This window comes from Ciona robusta, chromosome 8, assembly GCF_009617815.1.
Source record: "Ciona robusta chromosome 8, ASM961781v2".
Lineage (NCBI taxonomy): Eukaryota > Metazoa > Chordata > Ascidiacea > Phlebobranchia > Cionidae > Ciona > Ciona robusta.
The window spans coordinates 3,094,050-3,118,588 of NC_143242.1; the positions used below are offsets into that span (position 1 = coordinate 3,094,050).

Below are 24,539 nucleotides of genomic sequence, written 5' to 3' on the forward strand. Positions count from 1 at the left end.
GGTTAAGAATTTCCACAAAAAGATAATCGTGACGGAAAAAATAACTTAATACTTTATTAGCAAAAGTGGGTACGCAGAATAATCTCAAACGTCCATCGGTTGCAAAAATACTGCCATTGAAAAAAGAAAAAAAATCGATCGGTTTGCTGGCAGCAAACAAACGAAAGCGGCGCTACTGGCAATGAGCAGCGGCTGGTTATTGCACTTGCCCTATGCGGCGACACAGTGGCACCACAGTCAAAATACGTGCCCATTAAACTCCCAAGTGGTTCGCACGTCGGTGCGCCATTGGTCGATTTAAATAATAGACACACAGCGTCGTCCAATCAGAGGTGAGATCTCACGGTGACGAAAAATGAGGAATGTGAGAAATTAACAGGACGTGAAAAAGAATATGTAAAACCGTTACATAGACAGCGTAAACGGCAGTATAGTACTACCCGAAGCACATATTATGTTTTAAAGAAAATTTCGTATTATTTTTAAATGTGTAAAGTAACGGTTGGTCGCAGTGTTCACCATGGAACTGCATCTATACACGCAGCTATTAAATCATCAGAATATGAGATATTGCACGAAAAGAGAAACTATTTTTAAACTATCCAGCAGAAAGTGAAACGACCACGATCAACCGGAAAAATATTTAAAAAAAAGAAAATTCAAAATACAAATCTGGTTTTAGCCCATACTTAATTATCAAAACAATAAAAAATTTAACGTGTAGAAATGCGGAAACGAAACGAGCAGCGCAATTAGTGATGAAGTTCCTTTATAGCAGCCTGAAGTCGCTTTAGGTGGCCCATCTTAGAAATACCGAGGTCCTATTTAAAATGTGTCAATTTTAGGCTAGAATCGTCCACAAAAATTTTCATTTTAATCGAAAATGATATCGCTTATAATTTTTCGCAGCTAGTTTTCGATTTTATTGAAACAATATTTACGAGTTTTAACACAAAAACTTTAGACCGTTGAAATTTTACCTTGAGATCACTTGTATCAAGTTTAAGAAGTTCCTTGCCCTGAATGTCGTTTCTTGCAAACAATTCCCGATAATCGTGTAGCTGGTTCGTTTCCAACCATGCACCAACATCATCTGACGTCCAATTTGTAACTGTGATGAAACAATAGCAATTTTAGTATCATAAAATAACAGAAATTTCAGTATCATAAAATAACAGAAATTTCAGTATCATAAAATAACAGAAATTTCAGTATCATAAAATAACAGAAATTTCAGTATCATAAAATAACAGAAATTTTAGTATAATAAAACACAATGTGATAGTTATGAATACCGTTGCAATCGGTAGGAGAACATTTTTCTTTCTTCTGCGCTTTCTTAAACAGCCGAAACTTGCCGCCTTGCCGATTTCCAGATGATTTTGCTAAACCAGTTGCTTCTGAGCTTCGAGACTGAAAAACAAAACAATATATAGTAGGGTGGAGTAAGATGAGACAATTTTCATTCCTTTTTCTCGTCCTATTTGGTAGTAATACTTACAGTATTTAACCGTAGCCTCGGAACCCTAAAAGTTTGTTCATAATTGTTTAAAACACGATCAGGAAATATAGGATTTAGGTACCAACAATATCCCATTTTACCCCACAGTACTATATACAAAATACACAAAAACATTCAATAATAGAATTTAATTTCAGTTATTATAACGGCAACTTACGTCTTCTGTTACACGAGACAGCCATCTTAAATCCCGCATTTTCTTGAGTTCAATTTCAATCCATTCCAACCAATTCAACATTTTCTCTAGCATTTCAGGGCCAAGCTCCTGCATTGGAAGATTAGGCTTAAATAAAAAAAAAACACAGTAATATATGTGGTAACTTGTAAGCGGGTACAAAGTTTATAGGACAGAATATTTGCGTTGTAACGCCTGCATTGCACGTCACGCGAGGGTAAACAAGTGACATTCATTCTTAGAATTTATAAATGGTGTACAACATTCTTGTATTTATTTATTTAAGATATAAAAGATAACCATAGAAGATTAATGCAGTGTTATTCATATCACCCTTCAATTTAATTCGACAACAGCAACGATTTACGTTTAACGCACAAACCAGCTGGGTAATTCAATAAACAAAATAAATTACCCAAAATTCAAAAAAACTAATTTTACAATATATTTACACAGTATATTGAAAATGATAGAAATTCGATATCAAAGCAATGTGTCATACCTCCCCTTTTCTTGACAACAAAGAACTCAATATTGCGCTCAGCTCTCGAACCAAGTCGTAAAACCCGATTACCATCTGGTGTGTGGTACTGTCGGCCAAGCGACCCATAGGCCGTAGTTTGCCGTTTGCCCGAAGCACAGCTGAGACTTGGGGTAAGAGCTCTTCACTCAAAAGGTTGCTGCCCGTTACCGACTCACTGATGCTGTTATGTAGTGGGGATATTTTTAATTAAAACGTGGAATACTGACAGTGTAGAAGGAATCTTAAACCAAAATAGTTTAAATAGAAGAATATAAATGTATTACATTTTATCATTTAGTTAAAACGCTCTGGACTTTCCGTTTTGAGATTCAATCATGTTTTGCAGTTTTTTTTAGAAAATATTTATTAAGGTATAATAAAAATGAGTGGTAATATACTGTAGGGCGTCTAAGTTATGCTAAAGCTAGCACTGTTTTATTGAATTAACACAGCCGCAAATTACATTAATTGGAATATTGTTTATAGAAGACGTTGTTATTATTTTTCATGGTAAAGATGGAATTATACAATTGGGAAATAATATTTTCCAGCGTCTGGCACGAGGTGTATGAAACAGAACACCCGTGTTATAACGACTGTCGTTTTCCGGCCACGTGAGGATAAAGTGAGTTACATTCATTTAGCGCGCTTATGGCAGCATTTTATTACTTTTTTCATAAAGGGGAAAAGGAATGCCTTACCACACGGCTACTGTTGAAACTGTTTCAACGAATTCGTTTATTAGACTTGCATCCGCGTCAGACATAAATTCGCTGCCGCTGTAATTTTTCTCGTTGCCGAACCTATGCTTGTCCTCCCATGCCTTGAGCGCCACCTCGAGTCTCTGCGGGAAAATAGATGTTACCGCTAAGTGGCGGGGAAGAGGCGCCTCAAACACTTACGCGGTCTCGGGCGAGCATCTGGACTCGGTTTTTGTGCAGGATTTTTACAACTCCTGGCGGTTGCAGCCAAGCCTCACCGTCGATTTGTAACGGTACAGGTTCTTCGCCTGTGGAAAACATATGGGGAATATACTACGTGATTTAAAATGGCCCTGGAGCACACACTCAATTAAATGACCGAAAAGCAGAACAAAAAAATTAAAACTATTTTTTTTTATAACAAAACTACACAACTATACACCTGGAAAACTAGAACAAAGAAATAAAAAATCACAATATTTTCCCTTAAAAAAACAACAAAAATTAAAATAAAAAATAGATATATCAGAAATTATAAACTTACCGAGTATCGTGATCTTTATGGATCTACACTGAGCAATACGATGATGCTGCAACACACCTTCAGGACCAACAACCGCCATACCAAGCTGTACTGTATTGAATACTGCCAAAACTTCCAGCATTTTATCATTATACGAAGGGGGCATGAAAATCTATTATAATACTGGTTAGCAAGGGCACAAACGTGTATATTGGAATGGGGGTAAGATGGGATATGCTTTCACTCGATTTTTTCGTCCCATTTGGTAGTAAACGAAGAATAATTACAGAATTTATAACCGCAGCCCTGTGACTCCAAAAGGGCGTTCTTAATTGTTTAAAAACGTTATGGAAATATGAGAGTTATGTGATAACGATACCCCATCTTACTCAACGATACGATATATTCGTTTTTCAATACATACCTCGTTACCGGACCGGCTGCCCCAGAAATTTGCTCCGCCCATAAAGGAAGGTATATTAAGCACTACAATGCCTTGTATGGTGGGTAGGGATATCGGTTGTCCGTCACATTCAAGTTTTATTCGTTGCTCGAGGTTCTTGTACGTTTTGACGGCGAACTCTTTAGTTGCGAGCACGCCATACCACATGCGGTTCTTGGCTCGGCTGTTGGTGTATGACGTTAAGTGTTTGATAGAAACCAATATTTTGAAATTGTTATACAGTAAGGTGAGGTGGGACAGGACATATTTTATTCTATTTTTTCGTTCCATTTGGTGCTAAACAAAGATGTTTACAGAATTATATACCCTTATGTTTACAGAATTGTATACCCTTAGCACTGCGACTAAAAAGAGCGCTGTTAATTGTTTAAAACACGATGAGGAAATACAGGATTTAAGTGCTACCTTACCCTACCATAGTACTAATTTAATTTATTTAATAAAAGCAAAGCAGCCGACCACGGACAGTAAGTCACTGAACTTACGAAGCTTACTGCCTTAAATTGTTAGATACACCATAACTGGCAGGGGCAAACCAAAACTGGGTGGACGGTATATATTGTTCGGTATTCGGTAGCCAGCTACTGACCTGCATTTCTTCGGGTGTTCCTCTCTTTTCTTGTGGAAATCAAGAGTAATTTTAGCATCGAGTCCGATACCGAAGTAACTGTTCATGACGCATTTCTCCGACATAATGCTGTTCAATCTGTTTAGTAAAAATGTAAGTTAATACACTTAGCCTTTTTGCATGGTAAAAAGTTAATGCGAATAGCGATCCGCATTAACTCGTCATATGATAACTCGCTAACCGCGTTATTTTGCATGGTCATTGGTTTATGCGCGTATTAACATTGAGCTTATTTTAGCGCAATATTGTTAAATCTAGTTTATAAAATAAGTTTTGATACTTTATGGTGCTATTACCAACTAAAAACTGTAAAAATAATACCCGAAAAGGATTAGGCTCTCAAAAGTAAAACTGTACTTCCACAATACTTTTCTTTACTCGCATAATGCGAGTAACAACCAACCTTCTACAGCAGATGACACGCTTATGACGTTATGCGTGTTAACTTTGTTTTTGCGAGTACAACCAACCTTCTACAGCATGCAGGTAACACGCTTATGTCGAGTACTTACGCGCATAAAAGTGACCATGCAAAAAGGGCCGGCTTATGCTTTTATAATACACGCGTTCTATGTATTGAGTAGGCTTAAGTTATACTTAATTAGGTTATTTTTACCTATACCTCTTGTGTACGGTCGAGTTTTGACTATATTTGTATGGCAAATTGTATCACGATGCAAAAATCATATCAATAAGGGGACCGGTTTAAACTAGTTCAAACCCACTTACACTGCTTCGCTTTCCTTGGTAGCCAGGGGTGACGTGACAGGAGCGCAGATTGTGTCGGCATTTGCAAGCAAAGCTCGGCTGAGGAAACTTCCACGTTTCTGTTCGGTGTACAACGGGTGGATAACTGTAATAGATGGAACTTAAGTCGATACCTTGAATGTAGTGACCAGAAAAACACAACATAAAACTAAAAAACACGGTATTTCCCATAAGAAAACATATGCAACTATATTACTATACCCCTGAAAAGAACATAAAATATAAAAAACAACTATATTTTCCTTAAAAAGGTTTTTAAGTCGAGGTTAAGTCGGTACATTGAATGTGGTTGCACCCTGGGTGTTGGGGTAGTGTACCAACTTTGGACTAAATCCTAGGTCCCATGGCGTGCCGTAGGGCCTCATCCTCACGGAAAAGAATAAGTGGATATACCCATTATAGACATGGCGGTCGTATAATATATTTATCTAACTTTTTATTTATTACTTCGAAAACAATAGCGGAGATCATGTTATTTGAAACGGAAGAGAAGAGAATCAACAGCAAAACAATAGTCGTTAAAACACTATGAATTAAAGGTGTGGGATTATAATGCAAAAAGTCTACTTACTTGTTGAATTCGGTGTTTTTGATCCTTGTTTGTCTGGTAAACTCGCACTGAACGACGCTGTGGGGTGAACAAATAATAAGAAATAATGAAATGAAAAAAGATTGAGAAAAATATCACACGTACCGATTCCAGGTTTTGAGGGGTTGCCTTCACACATGGACTGTTGACGAACGTACTGGTTAAACATAGGGGCGTTAAGAGTGGAAGTGGGCGTGTTGGGGGCGGAGCGGGAGGTGGGACGAACACTGGGAACGGGTAGGGATGACGTCACACATTGGGAGGAGCTGTAGTGAGGTTGTAAAAAGTTAGGTTTGTTGTTGTTTAAGCATGACGGAGATTGAATTTAAATTATATACCTTTTATAATAATGTTGTGTCTATGTATTTCTGTTGTACAGGGAGTCAAGCAGACATATTGATTATATATATATAGGCTATAAATAAGGTTTACATTGCTGTAAGGGCGAAGCTTAAATATAAATACAACAATTATCGTTTAGTTTGTTCAGTAATAGAAACATAAATTGAGTATTGTACTATACAAAAAAAATATAGTAGTAAAAAAGATAGGACACCTTTAACACGTAATATCTAAATATGCTGAGCGGGTTTTAAACAATTAACAACAGTCTATGGGAGACTGGGAGTCATAAGGATACGGTACTATAACCCTTTGAATATTCTTTGTTTACTACCAAATGGAAAAAGAAAATAGAATGAAAGGTGTTCTATCTCCCTCCACCCTACTATAACACACGTATTTATTTCGACCACACATAATAACCTTGGTGAAGTGACAGTAGTTGTTCCAACAGTAGTTAGAACTTTCTCGATGGTTCGAATCGCTGATGACGTCATAGCGGTCTCATCTACGTCATCTTCCTCGTATTGAACGGAAAGTTTCTTCTGTCGTGTTTGTTCGTTTTGCTCGTCCACAGCTGTGATGTACAGGGTAGTGTTTTGAAAAGATTCACAATTTTTTTAATTTCTTTTAACGAAATTTTCGAGTAATATTCATACGGAATGTTAGAGTAATTTTTATACAACATTTTCGAGTAATTTTTATACGAAATTTTAAAGTAATTTTTATACGAAATTTTCGAGTATTTTTTATACGAAACTTTGGGGTATTTTTATACGAAATTTTTATACGAAAAAAAAAATTTTGAAATATTCGTGTGGTTATTTATCCTATTAAACTATATTGTGTCAGATTTAAAAAGAACTCGCTAGATTGTGTCACATTTTTAGAAATATAACAAGAAATACAAAACGATTCCTTCTATTACCTTCCTCCGTGTGTTCAATGATCTGACGCACTGCTTTCTTCAAGCTGTTAGCTCTCAGCATTAGTTGTGAACGTTCTTCAAATACGCCTGACGATTTCTGAAAAAATAAACAAAAATTTAAAAAAATATAACAAAAGTATTTTAGTCACAATATACCTTTCTACGTGTTGTGGATTTTTCCGGTTTGTCATGCTCGACTGCGTCCATAGATATCGTAGGTTTTTCCGCTTGAGTTGGTTCAGTTTGACCAGGTTGAGTGACCACGATTGTGCAAACGTCGCTCGTTGCCTCATTTGCATCTACGTCATCAGTGGCTCCATGGTCTGAATGACTTGGCTCGTCCAGCGTCGGCTATTTTTGTAATAAAGCACAACATGACATTAAAAACAGGTGCAGATGACGTACATTGTAACTTTAATTGGTAGAAAAAAATAGTAAAATCGAAAAAAAAAAAACGGTTAAAAATGCAGAAACGAAAAAAAAACGGTAAAAAAAACAGCAAAAAAGATAAAACAGTGTATAAATAAAACTTCTTTATAATTTGTAAGATTTATTTAAGTAGTTTAACATATGACATTGCGCTGAATTTTATATTAAAGTGATGATACTCAATTTTTGTAGGATGTAAAACAATTAGTCTACCCACCGGTTTAATTAATTGTTCTTCTGCTAGTTTTGATTCGATAGTCAATGTACTTAGTAGCGAGGCTAACTTCTCGTCCAACGTTCTACATTTCTTCGCCATCTCTCCATCGTTACCGGATGAAGCGACTTTTGCAACAAAATCTTTCACCGTCTCGCAAAGCACACTGAATTATAATACGTTTAAAATACGTTTAAAATACGTTTAAAATACGTTTAAAATACGTTTAAAACACGTTTAAAATACGTTTAAAATACGTTTAAAATACGTTTAAAATACGTTTAAAATACGTTTATAATACGTTTAATATACGTTTATTATACGTTTATTATACGTTTATTATACGTTTAAAATAAGTTTAAAATACGTTTAAGATACGTATTCTAATTGAATTTAATTTTTTAAATAGGATAATTTTTAAATGGGAAAATAGTTTATAAGGTTTATGTGAGTATGTTTGTGATTTGGACTTTAGGCGCTGATTAAACAATGCGTTAACATGCGACAAAAGACGTTAACTATACTATTTAAGTACATATTATCATATACCATGCATTTATGTATAGTAACGTGGGAAAAGTGGGACACCTTTTTTTCATTTCCCATTTGATAGAAAACAAAGAACATTTAAAGAATTAAAAAGACGTATCCTTACGACTCTAATAGACCGTTGTTAATTGTTTAAAACACGATCAGGATATTTGGATATTATGTGCTAAAGTTGTCCCGTCCCTTTCCTACTATATATCTTGGGACAAATCGTTAGTTAGTTTAAACACAACAGAGATCCACCACTATAGAAGCAAATTAATTAAGATTGCTGATCTAAACTGAATTACTCTTTTTACAGTATATAACCTACGTGGCAGAAGTAAGAATTTCGGCGTTTTTCTCCGAGTTAAGTATTGTAGCTAGATGGTCGGCCACTGTGTGCTCATACTGGTCGATCGGTTCCGGCTGTAACCGGTTTAAACTGGTTAGAATAAGAATTCAGGTCGCTGGAGTTACATGCATTACCGTGTTCTCGATTTTCATATTGATTCCAGTTGAGATGGGAATTGTGCCTTCGTATGCTAATATGCTCCATCTGTGCACAATATATACAGATTAAATAATATGTATACTAATTTGGTGTATAATGTAACATGTTCATTCTCTTTTTATTTCCATTTGGTAGTAAACAAACAATATTTACAGAATTAAATAACCGTGGCCCGTGACTTTAAAATAGCTTTGGTAATTGTTAAAAACACGATCCGGAAATATTGGTTTTGGGAGCTAAAGGTATCCCATCTTAACCCACAGTAAATAGTACAGTAGGAGGGTGGGAGACGGGACACCTTTAGCACATATTATCCAAATATCCTGATCGCGTTTTAAACAATTAACAACGGTCTATGGGAGCCGCGGGGATACCGTTTTATAATTGTTTGAATGTTCTTTTTTACTATTAAATAACGGGAAAACAGAATGAAAAGGTGTCCCATCTTTTCCTACTAGAAACCCCACTTAAAAAAACATTTTAATTTTTCTCAAAAAATTGGGTTAAATTTATAAAAATCATTTGTGGCTATTTACGGTTAACTATAAAACAACTGTTTAAGCACAAGTCGGCCTGCAGCTGTTGCATAAAGCATCAGGAAAGTTTTAAGTAGGTCATGCAATTTAACTTGCGACGTGACCAAGTTGGACTCGTATTCAATTAATCCCAGAGGGAGGATCCTATACTGGGAAGTGAACGCAACCTCATTTATATTTTATACGAAGGAAATTATGCAATAATTATGTGCAACGATCTTTTGTGGTCATTTGAATATAGTAATAGTAGAGCGGGATAAAAAAATGTTTTCATTCTTTTTTTCTGTCCATTTTTTGTAGTGAACAAGAAATATTTACAGACTAATATAACCGTAGCCCGGCGACTTGAAAAGCGCGTTGTTTATTGTTTAAAACATTAGGAAATTTTTGTGCTATCAGTATCTTACCCCACAGTCGTATAGTAAGGTGGGGGAGACGGGAAACCTTTACCACATAATATCCAAAAATCCTAATCGTGTTTTAAACAATTAACAAAGGTTTATGGGAGTCGTAAAGATACGTTTTACAATTGGGGGTCGAGAAAGCAGAATGAAAAGGTGTCCCATCTTTCCACCACAATATATCTAAAACTCAAACCGACCTGTCGAGTAATTTTGTGCTGGATTTTTCGTATTTTTCAATGAGAGCTGGCACTTGCGTGTCATCGTCGCACACATTGCCCCAGCCCATTACCTGCGCCAGGTCGTTGCCAGTTCCCAGCGGCAGGACGCCGACTTGCGCCTGATCAGAGAAATTAGATCAATAGTAATAAGATGCAAGAGAGCCTAGTATTTGAACACACGGAAGGCGGGCCGATATGTACAAGACTTTGATTGTCTTACTTTGTTGTTAAGGTTCAGTTTGTCCATCTCACTGAGCACCCAGCCAATAGAACCGTCACCACCGCAAATTAGGATGCGAAAAGTCTCGAATTTTCGGAACATTTTAAGCCTGAAAAATAGATGAAAAATAGAGTGAGATTTTTAAAACACTGAAAAAATGATTGTTCAATATGGAATTAAATTGCTTTTCGGAACTACTCTGATTTGAGACGTATTTTGGGAATAAAGGGCCGTATATATATGGCAGACTCAATAATTTTAATTGCACTAAAAATGTATACGTAGTATGGGCACAGATAAACATTAATGTACACAGACCGTAATTTTCGCCTAAAACTTATTGTGACTAAATGTTGTGATAAATAAAACGTGTCTGTATCTCGAAGAATCAGCATTTACCCGACTTGTGGTCCCGAACACATGAGGTCAAACACTTGAGCAGGATTAAGAAACTGACGAAAACGACGGAGAAACTTCACTCCTTGGTTGTCGCCGCTTTTGGAGTTCACAAACACAAGTAAAGGGCTTGAACACTGCGGAGTCGGGAGCGCTTGCCAGAACTCTGACAACAAATTTAGATTTCAAAGTATTGACCAAAGGAATACGATTCCTGTTGAGGCTATTTTTGGCAAGCAAACAGCTGGAAGAAAGAAGGCATACGTGGCAAGTAACGAATGTAATTCAGCAATCCTCCCGAGGTAAGGAAACGACCTGGGAGTCCATTACCGATAACAACTGATGCCCCGACAAATAATTAAACCCATGAGTGATTAACGACTAGTGAATGAAATTTTCGATTCTTGTAAAAAGAAGTAGGTCTATATAGTGGTTTCGTGAACGTTTTTTGGGTTTACAACTTGCATTAAACTATTTAAAAGTCAATAAGATGGCAAAAAAACACGAAAAACAACATGTCATTTTTAACTATAAAGAAATGCGATCTAAACTTAAACATTTCATAAGCAAACATACAGAAATAACGTATAGTGGGGTACGAAAGATGGGACACCTTTTCATTCTGTTTTCTCGTCCTATTTGGTAGGAAACAAAGAATTTCAAAGAATAGACCGTTGGTAATTGTTTAAAACACGATCAGGATATTTAGACATTATGTGCTGAAGGTGTCTCATCTCTCCCCACACTAACTATATGTCATAAAATGTGTTTCTTACCATCGGAGTCTTGCGTGTGGATAGCGGTCGGTGGTATGATGGAAAGTTTACAAGAACCAAGCGAGCATTTGGCAGGCATCTGTGTTTTGCATGACGCGTGTACCTGGTCGTATTATTACGTCATATAGAGAATTGTTGGAAATTATTTGGGAATTCGACACATTAAACACGGTTAATGGTTAACGCGGACCGGGGAAGTGGCCTATTTATATACACCGATTTATTATGACGTAACAAAGGCTTCTGTGAAAAAATAGTTCAGACATAGCGGTTGGAATTTTAAAGGGAAAGGAATTCGTCGCTGAAGACATTGCGTAGTTTTTTTTACATTTAAAATAAACTGTGTACTTAATAAACATACAGACCATGCAGCAGGCAGACACGGCATGATTTTTTTAGGTTTTATTTGAAAAAAATGTGAACACTTTTTTAAAAATTTGAAACATATTAAAAATTCAAACTTTTTTGCTGTTATTTTTGTAAATTTTTTATTTAGTTTAAATTGAAAACATGAGCCCTTTTATTGGAGGGATTTAAAGTACACCCGCTTACCATACTACGGCACCATAAGCATCTACTGTCCTGCAGTCGGAGTACGCTCCCACACGTCTTTTCACACACAACACACTTGGCGCTAACAGGGAGGTTTCCTTCTAACCATTGATGTGGTATCCATAGCTGGAATTATAAAGTGTGATAAACAAGTTAATATATAGTAGGGTGGGGAAGACGGGACACCTTTGGTACATAATATTTAAATATCCGGTTTTAAACAATTAACAACGGTAAATGGGAGTCGTGAGGATACGGTTTATAATTCTTTAAGTGAGATGTGCCATCTCACCTACTCTACTATTTAAGTGTTATGGTTAGGTTAACATAACAAGCTATAGTAAAGTGTAAACTGTGAGATTTTAATGTACTTTATTCTTTGGGACAGCATTATATGCCTGCATATGCCCAAACTGCAAACGTGGTATTTTCGTATGGAGTTTGATATTCCCATTGGGAATAAATCTTTATAAATCAAATACAACTTGGCTAGGCTTGCCATGGAAAGACGCAGGATAGATAAATCATTCTACCAAACACACACACGCACACTAGACTATAAATATCCATCGAAAAGACGACATGATTCGGCAAGTGCTCATATTGATAGGCCTAGCTAGGCGGAAAATGTAATGGTGCGTATACGGTGCGTGGATACACAACATTTCCGTTGAATTCTGGCCAACAAAAATAGACCAGGCAGGCCGCTGTAGAAATTTTGACATGGAAAAGGATAGGAAGTTAATGATGCGCAAGAGTAGGCTCCATTGCTATACACGTATATATCAACAAAAGCCAAATGCTTGCCGAATCGCATATGCTACCCATTGTACCCATGGTCACGTATATGGAACGGGGTAATTGATATCACCTAAATCCCATACTTCTTGATCGTGTTTTAAAGGATAAACGACGCTTTTCAAGAGTGGCGAGAGTACGGTTATTTAACTTGTAAATTTAATAAGTTTACTACTAAATGGGACAAGAAAATTGAATGAATACATGTCTGATCTTATCACATCGTACCATATTATTATTATCCTTAAACAAGTACGGTGAGGTATATTATTAAGTGTCAATGGACAAGACACAGGGAAAACCATAATATCCCGTATCATGGAATACAAAACGTCTTCAGATAACAAAAACAAAAACGACAGAAGAGTTCTTTGACATTTATAATCATATGATATGATTGGTAGTTCTTACCCCATCCTCGTCTTCAATGACACTCTTGCCCACTGTGGCCAGTGTTGCCCATTTGCAGCTGTTCGGAGCTTTGGATGCGCATCGCTTGTGAACTTTAAACTTGCAAACTGAAAGAATGGAAACACTGTAATTGCAGCATAAAGTCTGTTTTCGAATCGAGTGGCTCTGCTAGCGCGCAAAGCGAAATATGGGATAGTATAAATAATGCAAGCATCAACTTAAATTTTGAGATGAAATACAGAGCAAATAACCGGCGCCATAGCACATTTGCTTGAGTAATTGGTTCAAGGATCTTCGCTGGTACCATTGTGGCCTTATGGGCGTATATGTCTTTGGGCAAGACACTTAACGGCAATTGCTTCAACCCAGTGGACATTAATGGGTTGTCCAAAATATCGGCCACACAAAAAATATGAAAAAAATTCCCCCAGAATAATCACATACAAAGTAACATCGTAAGCTGGCACGAGGTGTAGGAAACAGAACACCAGTGTTTAACGACTGTCGTATTCCGTCCACGCGAGGATAAGGTAAGTTACATTTCTTCATTTAAATAATATAAACCGCACTTGTTGGTCTTATAATGCAATACGCAGCTGCACTATAAGAGCCCTAAATTAACATCAATTAGACTCTTAGACAATGCTTTTAAACCGGCGATGAACTCATTTCTCGGGTCAAGCAGGACGTAATAGCATGTGCAAATCCTATGCAAATCTCGTATAAGGCTAATGCACTCACCGTCGCAGGACAAGCCATGATTCATCACACCTGATAGCACCTCACGACACACATTGCAGTAGGTAGGCCGGTTATGGGTACAGGCGTACCAGTTATGTCCGTCCGTGAAGTTATCCATGTAAACTTGATGCGGCTGCAAGAAACTAGTTTAAACCGGTTGTAACATAAATCTGATTCCTAACGGATCTGTGTATGCACACAGGCAGTTATGCCGCGGCTGTAAAACATCGTCATAATATTTGACCTTTCGGAACTGCCGTCTTTTTACACTAAAGTAGTTTACCTACCCTGTTTTCTACTCACTATACCATGTCGCCTCTCGCTGCTATTTACACAGCTGACGACCGACCTAAAACAGACTACTAGTACTACTACTACGCATTTCTTGCAAAGCGATCTGGAATAAGATTGCAAGCAAAGCGCTCCAATTAGCAAATGTAAACGCGGTAACTTATCGATCGAGCGGACGAGCAGGGCGGAAAGCGACGAACGGTCACTCCGAAATGACAATAATTCAATTTTAATCTTTCTTGCTTGCCCACGGTCGATGGTGGCTTCTCAAACCACACTTACTGACAACTGCATTGAAATAAAGAGAAAATGATAACTAAGTAAGATGAACTTAACGAACATGGGGCAAAAGGGAATTTTGTCGATTACGAAGTAGTTATAGGCTTACAAAGGGAGGGCGAAGTTCGGTTCATTTCACGACCATGCGCAACTGATCGGTGTTTATTTTAAGATTGTATGTATATGCGCACTGGAAGATTTGACAAACATCACGAACTTGGCACCGATTTCATGAAAACGCACAAACACATAGCCATTTCAGATCAACAATTCTCGTACGAGTTTATTTATAAATGCTCTTTAGAAAAACTGTAAGGAATACTCCAATACACATAATAAACGAGCTACCTTCTAGCGCTGTTTAATTTCCCAAGCACTCATTCAGTCCACGCCTTAATAGTAATAAACTGTCTTAGGCATTGCAGTACAGCTAGACTAGGACACGGCAGACCGGAAATCCGCTAAGCTTCCAACGCGTCATTCACTTACAATTGCTAGTATATTCGTGGAATCAGTGCAAAGAACTCTTAACTTAAAGCTAGGCGAGTAAACAGCGACGATCGGTAACTCGATTCCCGGTGGGCGGGGTGAAACAGGTACTACCGAGATATTTTCACGGTTTCTTCTGACAAACAATGAATCCACACGCCGAAAATAGAAGCAGAAACTCAGTAGGTAGGTTCGTTCCGTTGGCGAAATCGATCTAATGAATCGATAGTTTGCACACGGTGATCAATGCTCTGCGAGCGCTGAATTAACTTTAAAATTATACCGGACCGACACGATTATCTAAAAGTTATTGGAACACCGAAGCGCAGCGTCCCCTGGTCCCTAGGGATACTGAAATATGAACGCATTTTCCCTAAGCTTGAATATTGCTGCAATATAGCAACTGTCCGAATATAACTTCTTTATTAGACATTTCTAACCTAAACTAAAAGGCGAACGGCCGAGATGTCAAGCTGAATTAACTATCTATGTAAACAACTTCTATGGAATGCTAACACGGGAACAAAGAAGTTATGACGGCTCTTTATTCAGCTAACGACCACGGCGAATGGCATCCGTCCATGGTTCCTTAACCTCGTTAAAAGTTTGCCTTTGAAGGCATAAAAATAGACATCCCGATTCGTAACTGCCTCAGGTATTCATTCTGGGATGCAACTGTTGGTTTGGAAACGACAGCTGTGGTTTTAGAAAATCCCTGGCTAAGCCCTGCCGAACTTGGCTGTTCTAGACTGACGTAATACGGCTTTCGCAAATACTTGTTTTGTGCATCGGTTGGGTGTAAAAATAAAGTCTTAACATATTTTTTCTGTTTTTTTTGGTGCTAGAAAATAACGACAGAGTCAAGACTATCCGCGTCTACGTAATTCTTACGGAGTTGCCTAGCGACACTTGTCAGAAATAACGAGAACAGCAACTGCCTGATGCGATAGTTGGGCAAGCGAACTATAAAACGATCTCTTTACGTCTATGCAAACACCGCACACCGCGAGCACCGTCGTAAACAAGCAAGGTGCGTAATCTAAGAACTGCCGTCATCAGAATGGCAGATGCTTCTCATTGAGGAAACAGGCCGCATTATAATATAGTGTGACGTTTTCAGCAACGGTGTGCACGTACTTCCTTGCTTTTACGAATCTATCAGAGTCTATTATAAATCTATTCTTCAAGGAGCTGATAAAACGCAGGCGCTTGTGTCTTTCAAGCACATTATAAAATCCGAATAATAATAAAGAGAAACGTACGATGTCGAACAGAATGTTGAAAGGTTTAAAAGCTCTCTTCTATGTGAACGCACTAATATTCTTTTAAAACTAACCACTAAACTACCATATATTAACAACGTTGAAAAACAGGCTAGCATAGCCCTAATAGCAACTTACAGAGTAAAACTCCCCGCCTTGCACAGCTTTCAATGCGGAAATCCATTCGTCCATCTCGCTGCGGGAAGCAGCACAAAGGATCATCGTAGGGAACGACCCTATTATCTGCGGATATCAACAAAGGTAAACTATCTACGGTAAAGCAGAAGTACAAACGGCTGTATAAAGGTTAACACTAGTCTGCAAGCTATTTTCGCGTATCGCAAAAACATAGGCGACGCTAATTTCTCCTAATGCTATTATACAAGTTTTTCTTTACATCAAATCAGTACACCGATCGTTAAAAATATACTATAGTTTATTTTAGAAATTCGCCATGAAAAGAACTATGTAAACTGCCTAACCAGGCTTAAAATAACAGGCATGTCACTGCGGTTAGATTAGAGCAGTTATATTTCCAGTTATTCTGGTTAAAACTGGACAGAACTGGACAAAATAATCGTTTTTTGCTGGGGAATGTTTCACTCGTATGGAGAAGATGTTCTAGCCCTAGGCGACGTAAGCCGCATTGCATTACATTCAGTGGTATAAGGTAACCAACGTTTTCGACGCTCGGAAATAGACGTTCAGAAATAAACGGGAAGTCGAACTGCATAAAATGTGAGTGGGCGTATACCGAGTTATTTCTGCACCATTGTAAGAGCGCAGTTTAAACAAACGTACCGAGAAACTGCAGTTTACGTTCTTCGTGCTTCGCTCCGCTACGCTGGAGTCCGTAAGGTCGAGTTCGCTGAAGATTTCCGACTAAAAATAAAGGTTGTTTTGAATATATAGGAATCGGAGACGCATAAGGTTTTGTATACAGTGTACGTTAAAAATGGAAAACCTTAAAAAATAAGAAAAGTTCACATATCTCAGTATGTGTTTATGTTTTTTAAAAATGAGTAAGCTCGATTGATGTTATCATATATATAGGGTCATAGGTTTAGGAGAAAAGCTTCAATTTAGCGGACAGCGATCGTGTATAAAAGAATACTTCTGACTGTTCAAACATGTGTTTATGCGAAAATACCCGACTGGTGAATTCGGCGTTACATTTTATAATTATTATCAGCAAATCTAGGGTAATCACTGCTTACTATATAAATAAACAGTGGGGTATTTTAATAAACAATACTGATAGACTGATGGTACAATTGATTTTTTTTGAATAAAAATAAGAATAAGACTTGTTTTTTTTAGATATTTCGATTTTTACTAAACACAGGTATCAGTTTCGATAAAACATCTGGACATTTTTTCGTTTCAATCGCAGAATGGTAAAAGTAGAAAATTCTGTTTTTGTTAAATGTCGCAGAAAATAAAAATTAAACATAAACTAAAGTCTGATTTAAACTGGTAAGTAAAGTATTTAAAATGTTGTTTTCCTGCATTTTTAGACACAATTAGTACACATTTTTGTACAGCATTTCTAAATGTTTTTATATATGGTGCATTTTCATTGCATATTAAACTACAGTACTGCGGGGTAAATTTTTGTAACCGCGTTTCAAACAGTCAACAACGCTCTTTTAGACGTTGGGGACTACGGTTATATTATTTCATAAATATTTATTGTTTGCTAAAAAATGGGACGAGAAAAGATAATGAAGATGTCTCATCTTACCCCAACGGACTAAAAATTCGAGTTTATTCGGTGTTAGTATATTGTTTACTAACAAATGTGGGGAGAAAATAATAAAAAGATGTCCTTTCTTACCCTAACCGACTATAAATTCATTTTTAGTCCATTTTAGTATATTATTTACTAAAAAAATGGGACGAAAAATGAGAATGAAGATGTCCCATTTTACCCCAAAAGACTACACATTCATTTTTATTTTATTTTTGAATATATATTAATGAGAAAGTGGTGCTGGAAGAGAGGCATAAAGTTACGAACATGTACCATATAACATTAATACTCATATACTTACGTCTTCATGTTTAGCGTAGAACAAACGTCGCGGCCTTAACTTGAAGTAACGGGGTCGCCACCGCTGTTAATGAATAGAAAACGAATAAGATTGTTTACAATCAAGCCATAACGCTGATAAACCCGGAAAATAAATGAACGAACATAGGAACTGCCATGATAGGAAGAGAGTAATTTGGTAGTATAAAAAGTTATCATTTAAAAAACAATACTTCGCATTTGTGTTAAAAAAGGGCAAACAAACTATTCGTTTTATCTTTTGTTTGAGTATTCGTATACATACGAATACAACCAATGTGGTAATTCAATTTGTTTTAATATAATTTTCATTTTGGGATAAAATGCAAAATAGTTGTGCCAGTCAAACAACAAGCGCATTTCTAAGAACTTACGAGTGGCTTAAGAAAGATTCGATCACTCTTTTTAAAAATACGCTTTTCGCTTTATACTCTGTAAATGCAATTACACGTAGGGGTGGGGGAAGATGGGACACCTTTAGCTCATAATATTCAAATATCGTGATCTTGTTTTAAACATGTAATGACGGTCTACGAGAGTCGTAAAGATACTGTTTTATAATTCTTTGAATGCTTTTTTTGTACTACCAAATGGAACGATAAAACAGAATGAAAAGATGTCCCATCTTCCCCACTCTGCTATAGTATATATATTGTGTTTAAAAGCATTAAAGTAAAACTTACCTGAAACGACGACGTAGTCTGCTTGAGCAAGTAACCTTCCTTTATGCAAACCTGAATAAAATAAACTTCTGTTAGACTTTTAACCTGTAAATATAAACGGCTTATAAACTGGCTACAATATACGTCTTACAGTAACGGAAATTATAGACATATGTTTGCTGTATAAGAGTAGGCTCAAGCACCTTGTGTTTTCTGATTGCTTCTGTGGCATATCTTTTAGGTTGCTGCCCGAACATGGCAAAAAAGTATGCTGTGCACAACAGAATAAATTCGCTTCGCAATAAGGGTTCTGGTTATAACGCGTTAATATCCATGCGAAGATAAGCCTGATGCTTCCGCTTCCTTTATACAGCATAAGGGCGGTCCTATTATAATTGAATTAGACTTGGCCATTTGTAAGTTGAAATTAACTGAAAGGCATGCCAACACATTAAGTGTGAAGAATAGACAAGCAGCAGCCGTTGTAATAGAGAGCAAGTCAAGCCCAAGCCACGTATTAAAAGTTGGATCCATGCCTTGCGAACACACATAACTTGTACATACATGTCAGTCAATACTGTCAGCTGTGCTACTAATTCAATACAGTACTATACGGCGTAGTTTAACTGCAACAACCTGCTTTATGTTACCTTAACCCAAACACGCCAGAGCTTAAGGTTAACTTAATACAACTGAAAATCTGGTGTTTTTGGAAAACACAAATCGATTCTTTGCTGCGTCAATTTAAAATGTGAAGCCGCTGTGGCAGAAAAGTTGTATAAGATAAAAGCTGGGTCGACTCGTGCTAATTTACGCGTTTTCTGGTCGAACGAATGCTTTAAATATATATCGACAGGAAATCTATAAAAAATGCTATACGTATATGGTGTACACTGTACACATATACAAGGCACGTGGAAGTCAAAACGCGGGAATTTTGACGCGTTTTGCACGGTTGTTTCACGTCAAAGGTAGCACTTCGGCGGGGAAATGTCCCTTCGATATTTTGCATACTCACTGGTCGCAGTTACGAGTCATGGTCGTATCGCTAGTGTTCAAGTGCTAACGTTTTGCTAGGGACGGGAAAAAAGTCCCTCGTGCCGATTTTGAGAACGCTTGAATGAACAAAAAGAATCGTTACGGGTGTTCCACACTGGCTCAGAAGTCGCTTTTGTTGCAATACCAAAGAAAAGTCGAAGGAATTTACAAAGAGGGAAATTTCGAGTTTTTTTTAGAACAATTTGCTGGAAGGTTTGCATTACCATAAATACCACATAAATAAATACTGAAAAATGGGTAAAAGTGGGTACGGTGTTTTCCGAACTAATATATGAAATAATGACGTGAATTATAAGTAACATGCATATTATTTAAAGAATACAGTAAAGACGCAACTGTTAACTCGTTTATTTCTATTCTGAAAAAAGTTTTATAATTATTATTAAGGAGAATGAAATGTGCGGAGTGTAGCTACTAATGGGAGTTTCAAACCGAAGAGTTTTCTTTAATTAAATAATAGCGATGGTTTATATTTATGTAAGGTTATTTATTATACAGTTTTGTATATCATTGATAAACAGTAGTGGAATAACTAGATTCTAAAATATATAAAATAAATCACGTGTTATACGTTTATTGCGCTACCACAAGTTAATTGACAGTGCTTTCTTAAGGGAGTGCAATTTCACAAAGTTGAGTCCATAGCGAGCCTGAGCGGGAGTAATTATTTTAAAATATAGCCGCGCGGTGGCGACCATGAGAACACAAAAAATTTTATTACATAAATTCGGCTGCTTTTGACTGGGGTAAATAGTTGGTATAACACTAGAATTAAAACGAATGTAATGAACCTTGTTACGACCACCCAGAAACACAAAATTTAGTTGTATAACAGCCACACGGGAATATCCGATTCTGGTTATAAGTTATTGAAGTAAATGATGCTGTCTGATGTGGTAAGTCGTGTTTTAAATTTATTTATTGGAATTTACAAGCGAGTTGAAGGAAATTGAAACCGAAACGAGTGTCGTGAAATGGCGTGAGACATTGTTGTGAAGAAAGGTATTTAGGAGGCGGGTTTTCCATTCATATATCCGGGCATAAGTCCCAATACAATAGAATTGTGGCTTCCTGGTTTTTATACACTGTCACACAAAACATGGGGTAAAATTTGTATGATAATTTATGGTTCAATTGTTCAGGGACGACATACCAGCAACCGACCGCAACGTAATCGGTGTTTAAAAATACTGTAAAGAGAAGGTTCATAAGAGTCCATTGTTCAGTGTATCGTAACGACTTAACGGAATGGTTAAATAACATGATAATAACTCGCGGGAGTCGTAAGCACGATTGTAGCTGAAATGGGATACAAATTATATTTAAAGCGAACCCCACCCAGCCCTTCACGATAAACGTGTTACGCAGTTGCATATGATATGCCAACATGATTTTTTAAGATTGTGTGCGTGCCTAATCTATTGTGGAAGTCATATTCTAGTCAGTTGAATTCATAATATTTACACATTTGAAGTGTTTTTAGCTCGTAACGTGGTGTATGCTGATGTAGTACCACCAAACGGCAGAAGGGGCAAACAACACGGGGAAGCTAATTAAATTAGTCATTCTAAATCCATATCTCCAGTAAATCAACAGTCCCCATAGATCGTCGTTCAACGATTGCTTGTCGCTATAAATATCCCGCGCATGATGCAGCGAATACTTAGGATTGGGTATTGATTACCGAGATATTGGCTTTTCGTCACGTTTGCTCACGTTAGAAAGCAAATCGCCAGCCCCACCAATATTGCGGCAGCAATAAGATGGGAATAAAAGAGGAAGTAATACTCCACCAATGCAAAGACGACTCTTTGTTGAACAAACGGTCCTAAATATACCGCCGTATACAACGCGTTTACCGATTTTATTCGGAGAAAACTGAAACGGACAAGCTTTGGCGTCAGGGTAGATTTGCCCAGTAAGGCAGGGGTAATTCTATCAATCATATTTTGGTAATACAGAGGCCAATCTATTTCCGCTTAAGCACTCCTAAAACAGCCTATCTGTATATATTTTCGTCATAACAGTATTGAATTAATGTCGACCGATATTTTCTCCTTGAGGTAGCTTTCCTTTTGCAGGATGCAGCAGATTTATAGATACCGGTTCTCTTTATAGACCGGTGAAACAAATTAGTTATGGAATGCACTTTCTGTGTTAAAATGGTCGCTGATCAATTAATGGCTTCGCCTTATTCTGGCCGAGTATTGGCGTGGGAATACGCAAGCCGATGAGCGACTTTTAAACCCACTGGATGGGAATAGTGGAAACCAAGCGTGGTAACCACTCCGTCCCCTCTCTCTCGGCGCCATCGCAGGTCACGATACCCGAAGGAAGGCCTGAGGCTGTGATGGCGCCATGTTCCCAAAATAGGACAACTCCTCAGTGCGCTTGGACGGTCATAACAACTGGTAGAATGTATTGTGTTCAATCAGTGACTTTTCCGGTGCACATTGGGTGCGTATACGTTTCCTCCATAGCCCATACAGAACAAGAGTAAATGAGCTACCACCAAGCCCGATTTTAAATTACACCCAGCTCAAAACGTCCAATCGGGGACGGTTTAACAAGCTGCGGCATCGTAAACTATATTTACTACCGGCATGCGGAGGTCGAGCGCGTTCGTGAATTTCTGCCCTTTGATTTTAACTAGGGAATTGCTTTGACGGGTTGAATTAACCTAGCAGAGATGTTTTTGTGCGTCTTGTGTTTACTAGAAAAATAAACCGGGGTCCAATCATAATATTAGTTCCTGCGTAACACGGTGTGCGTTTCTTCGATCATTTTTCGCGAAACATGCAAACGTTTCTTGCGAAATTGCGCAAAATTATAGATAAACGTCGGAGAAAAATCAAACGAAAGACGGGGTCATTCGTGGACACGAAAAAATTACGTTTTTTTAAAAACAAATTGACCGCAAAAAAACAGCCCATAACACGAAACCAAACCGGAAAACAAAGAACAAGAAAGGGAACCAAATGCCCTGGCCTGAAAGCCTGTCATTCACAGAACGGAAATTCTATAAATAATAAATTTAAAATCTTTAAAGCAAAGAACCCTTTCCATAGTAGCGAGGCACAGCGTCACTGAGTGCTGTAGAATTGGTGAATCATATACCTTTTTGACGTATTCAAACAGTTCCTAACGAAATTATGTCCTCTTGAGTCTTGACACATATAATCGTTTGACGTCACAACCTTTGAAGATTATTAACCACGAAAAACGTTCACCGAAAAATGCCAAAATTACGCAAGATGTACTCCCAGCTTGACCAACAAGGCAACACAGGGCTATTAATAGTTATTTAATATTGAAATACAAACATGAGTAGAGAAATGAAAACCGCTTTCTCCTAACCTTTCTTTTGAGTTGCTTTTGAGTGGAGACCTTCCTTAGAAGTCCTTTCGATATTTCTACTTGAGTTTCCCCATCACTGTCAGATGACATCATGATTTCTGATCCAACCGTCATGTTCTTGAGTTGCTTTTTAGATTTACTGAAAAGTAAAGAGCTTTTTACATTATAATTGTGCCGCAGCATCTAAACATATGTTGAAGGCCTGAATGGGACTTGACCAAGCTTTTTTGGGTATTTCTGAAGAGAATATATTTCTTGAGCTGCTTTACTGAAAAGTGAAGAGCTTATATGTCATAACAAGGCCACATCATCTTAACATATATTGAAGGCATGAATGGAACTTGACTACTTGACTGAGCTTTTTTTGGATTTTTAAAAGAGAATATATTAATATTATAATTATATTGTAGCGTATAAACATATGCTTAAAGCATGAATGGGACTTGACTGAGCTGCTTATAGGAATTTATATCATGCGATCTTGGACTAATGAAGCCTGTAGGCATAAAAAATGATTGAACTATTATAACTGCTATAACTAATGCATCCATGAATAATGATTATGCAAAAATAAAATAAGTAACAAAAATCTGAAATTGAGCATACATTATAATCTGAACACAATTTTACTGTAAAATTTGAATAGAAATTATTGTCACCTAAGCTTGTGGTCACTAAGCCATATTTACTTAACCCAGAAAAAAATTATGGCTAAATCCAACTGACATGAACATATGTTCTAGCCCACCATGTTATGAATATTTTAACAGGTACGATTTAATTTTCTACTTAATGTTAAAAATAAAATCTGGTCTGTTGACCATTGGGCCCAATAATTTGATGTAGGTAGTTAGTGGAAATACCATAACACTGTAGTTCAAACTCACCTTAATTCAAGGTAACTCTCCGATGACATTTGCGGTTTCTTTTGTGGTGCGCTGAATTTCTTTTTAAAACTAAGTTTCTTTGGCATTCACGAAAATATATTCTTAAAATTGAAAATTAAACAAGCCACATCAATGTAGCTCTTTCTTACTAATAAATAAATAAATCAACCTGATAAACAGAAATTGCCTGTTTAGTATTATAAACTAAACATTATACAAGTTATTTCAATATTAATACTATGAATGTCTTACTGTCTTGGCTGGTCGTAACAAACTGATAAGT

General features: G+C 37.1%; 1 protein-coding gene across 4 annotated transcripts; it reads right to left on the reverse strand.

Annotated features, from left to right (window-relative positions):
* Window positions 1–36: 36 nt before the first annotated feature.
* On the reverse strand, window positions 37–24,445 carry LOC149732317 (diacylglycerol kinase delta-like). Of its 4 annotated transcripts, none has more exons than XM_089883530.1 (32): window positions 24,257–24,445; window positions 23,370–23,508; window positions 18,975–19,025; window positions 18,275–18,337; window positions 17,022–17,102; window positions 16,359–16,463; window positions 13,900–14,032; window positions 13,159–13,265; window positions 11,950–12,075; window positions 11,398–11,500; window positions 10,625–10,787; window positions 10,226–10,334; window positions 9,985–10,124; window positions 8,823–8,892; window positions 8,668–8,762; window positions 7,809–7,971; window positions 7,319–7,513; window positions 7,163–7,259; window positions 6,658–6,811; window positions 5,998–6,158; window positions 5,875–5,931; window positions 5,265–5,388; window positions 4,497–4,613; window positions 3,869–4,070; window positions 3,466–3,616; window positions 3,123–3,229; window positions 2,922–3,064; window positions 2,200–2,401; window positions 1,680–1,787; window positions 1,296–1,413; window positions 981–1,111; window positions 37–821 (listed from the first exon to the last, which is right to left on the reverse strand). In XM_089883530.1, the coding sequence occupies exons 1-32, from the start codon at window positions 24,340–24,342 to the stop codon at window positions 753–755; spliced, it is 3,870 nt and encodes a 1,289-aa protein (XP_089739656.1). In that variant the 5' UTR covers window positions 24,343–24,445; the 3' UTR covers window positions 37–752. The 4 variants fall into 4 exon arrangements, with proteins under 4 accessions (XP_089739656.1, XP_089739655.1, XP_089739657.1 ...); XM_089883529.1 differs by having other exon boundaries at window positions 1,680–1,805; XM_089883531.1 differs by lacking the exons at window positions 23,370–23,508; window positions 24,257–24,445 and adding an exon at window positions 19,157–19,841 and having other exon boundaries at window positions 1,680–1,805.
* Between the last annotated feature and the right edge of the window lie 94 nt (window positions 24,446–24,539).